A 2,846-nucleotide genomic window follows, 5' to 3' on the forward strand; every position below is an offset into this window, starting at 1 on the left:
GGAGGGAGGGAGGGAGGGAGGGAGGGAGGGAGGAAGGAGCTGGAGCCTGTGCTGTGGGGCTGAGGTGTGGGGAGGGGCGGATGGCAGGGACAGGGAAGGGTGTGTGAACACGGAGGTAGCAAGCACTGAGGGTGTGGGGGGGCGGTCTTGGGCTGGGAAAGATGGGGTGAAGAGGAGGATGGAAAGGGGGTGCCGCGGGCCAAACCTGGATCAAGATGCCCTGCACCCGCACACAGCCGCGTTGCAGCCGCACCCCTTTTGTGCTCCACTTTCAAGATGGTCCAATATACTTTGGGGTGCTTTTTTTGGGGGGGGGTGGGTGGGTTTGGGAACCCATTCTGCCAGCACCTCTTTTCATTCTCGGCTCCCAGGCGGTCCTTGCGATCCTACAGGAGAATGGAGAGGTGGTGCCAGAAGCCAGGAAGGTGTGGGCGCCCGTCCCCGGTGGGAGGGGCTCCCCCAAATTGGCAGGCTGGCAGCGGGCTGGCCCTCCAGTCTCTCTGGCGCCTCTCTGGCAGGAGCCGGGGATCCAGGCGCACGCACCAGCGCTGACAGCTCGCGGGGCTGAGGACGGAGGGCGCCTGGCCTGGGTCTCTGGAATCTCCTCCGCACCCCCTCCTCTTCCCTGGAACCCCCCAAGAGCACAACGCAGTAAGTAGTTATTTTCCTCGGGGTTCTTCTTGAGGTATCCTTGGTGTACCCCCCCCACCATGGAACCCCTTCCCACCTCCCCCCCAAAGCCTTTTATTGTTGTCAAATGGAAGGATTAACAGAAAGACAGAGGCGCTGGGCTTTGCATTTGGGGGTGTGTGGGGAGGAGAGAAGCTGGAGAGGAGGAGACGGTGATTTGTTTATTTCAATGGCCAGCTTGCAAATGAGAGGGGGGGGATTGTTAACTTCCCATGCAACCCTCCCTCCCTCCCCCCATCCCACCTACCCCCCCCCCAAAAAAACTAAATGGCCTTTGCTCTTGAGGAAATAAGAGATTTTGCAGGACGGAATCAGGGGTAGAGCAGCCTGGGCTTGGGGTGTGGGGGGGCGGTGGACAATCAAAGCTCGAGGAACAGATAGACCTGGAGACCTGGCAATGTATCTGTTTGGAGACATGGAAATGTATCTGTTGGCTTTTAGGGGAAATACATGCATGCATGCATGCATACATACATGGATTTTAGGGGAAATACATGCATGCATACATGCATGCATACATGCATGCATACACACATACATGCACACATACATATATGCATACACACATATATTACATATATAGTATATTATATACAGCATATTATATATATATATATATATATTAGCAAGCAAGGTGGCAAGGGGAAATTTCATCGTACTGCAGGAACGTCAGAATCTTGAGGTTTTCTGCTACGCTGACAAGAAGCTCTCTTTCTTCTTCTGTGAAGATCTGGGAGATGTGGGTTTTTTGTTTTTTGTTTTTTTTTTTTCAGCTTGCCTAGGTCTATGCATTTTCCTGTCGATCTGCCATTTCCCTGGGTTCCCCCCTGCCCCTCCCTGGCAAGCCAGGCGACCTGTTTGTGATGCTAGACGTTGTTTGTCTTTTTTTTTTTTCCCCCTTTGGCCTGGACCCTGGGAAATCACAGCAGGCATCGATCCAAACGATCCACGGATCCCTGTGGATTGTAAGGCGCCCCAGTGGGGCTGTGCCAGGCGGGGTGTCTTGTTGTCTCCATCCTCAGCCTCTCCTCTTGGCTCTGCCGAGCTCTCTCTCTAACCGACCTCCCTCCCTCTCTCTCTTCCCCCTCCTCCCCCTCTCCCCCCCCTCCACGGCTCGTCTTAGGAGTGGGAAGACAGAATGGTGAAGTTCAACAGCAACCCCGGTGAGAAAAGCATCAAGCCACCTTCGGGAGAGGATGGCTTCCAGACGGTCCCCCTCATCGCCCCCTTGGAGGTGGGCCACCTCCAGCTGCCCACTCCGGAGAAGGTAATCAGTGCTGGCCACGCTCACCAGCCCCCAGCCCCACCCCACCCCTCCACTCCCCAGCCCAGGAAATAAAGCAGCCAAGTATGCCTTACCACCCCCCCCACCACCCCCCCTTCCATCCCCCCCATCAGCCCCCCCACCAACCCACCCTTCCATCCCCCCCATCAGCCCCCCCCCCCCCAGCCAAGACATCATAGATTTCGGCTGAGTGTGTGAGTGTGTGAGTGTGTGTGTTCTTTGTTGTTGTGGATAGCTCTAGAGACGCAGGAGCGAATGAATCATCCCCGGGTTATTGTTTAATGTGGCAATCACAGGACAGGAAGACAAATAAAAGCTTCTGGCTGGTGACAGGAAGGGGGGGGGAATGGGAATGTGGGGGGGGGATGGGCAATATGACTTCCTGATCTTAAGGAGGTGTTTCAAAAGGAAAAAAGCAAGCCACAACCACACACAATGCACACATACAAAAAAACAAAACCCTTGGCTGGCAAAGACTTAAAGAGAGAGAATGAGAGTCAGTTCAAGAAGCTGTGATTGTTAAGTTCCTAGCCCTGGAGTAGAGATACATTGATATATCGATAGGTAGGTATATGTACAAATAGATGTACACGGATTTGCATATGCAAATACAGACTTCTATATAGTATATACACACAAATATATGTGTGCAAATATTGATATTGGTCATATGTATTTCTCACACATAATTGTCAGACATGTCACGTTCCTCATCTAGAGTTATCACATAGATTTCTCATATATAGATGTATATATGTATAGATGTATATATACATGTGTCACATATGTCTGTGTATATATACATATTTGTCATGTATAGATGTATATATACACGTGTCACATATGTCTGTGTATATATACATATTTGTCA

General features: G+C 51.8%; 1 protein-coding gene across 1 annotated transcript in view; it reads left to right on the forward strand.

Moving 5' to 3' along the window:
* The first annotated feature begins 591 nt into the window (after positions 1-591).
* Positions 592-2,846, forward strand: part of LOC105985427 (neuron-specific protein family member 2) — a 36,005-nt gene continuing 33,750 nt past the window's right edge. Inside the window, exons 1-2 of the mRNA XM_013015972.1 lie at positions 592-651; positions 1,814-1,957. Coding sequence (XP_012871426.1) covers positions 1,829-1,957 — 129 coding nt within the window. The 5' untranslated portion in view covers positions 592-651; positions 1,814-1,828. The remainder of the gene's footprint in view (positions 652-1,813; positions 1,958-2,846) is intronic.

This window comes from Dipodomys ordii, unplaced genomic scaffold (assembly GCF_000151885.1).
Source record: "Dipodomys ordii isolate 6190 unplaced genomic scaffold, Dord_2.0 Scaffold29, whole genome shotgun sequence".
Lineage (NCBI taxonomy): Eukaryota > Metazoa > Chordata > Mammalia > Rodentia > Heteromyidae > Dipodomys > Dipodomys ordii.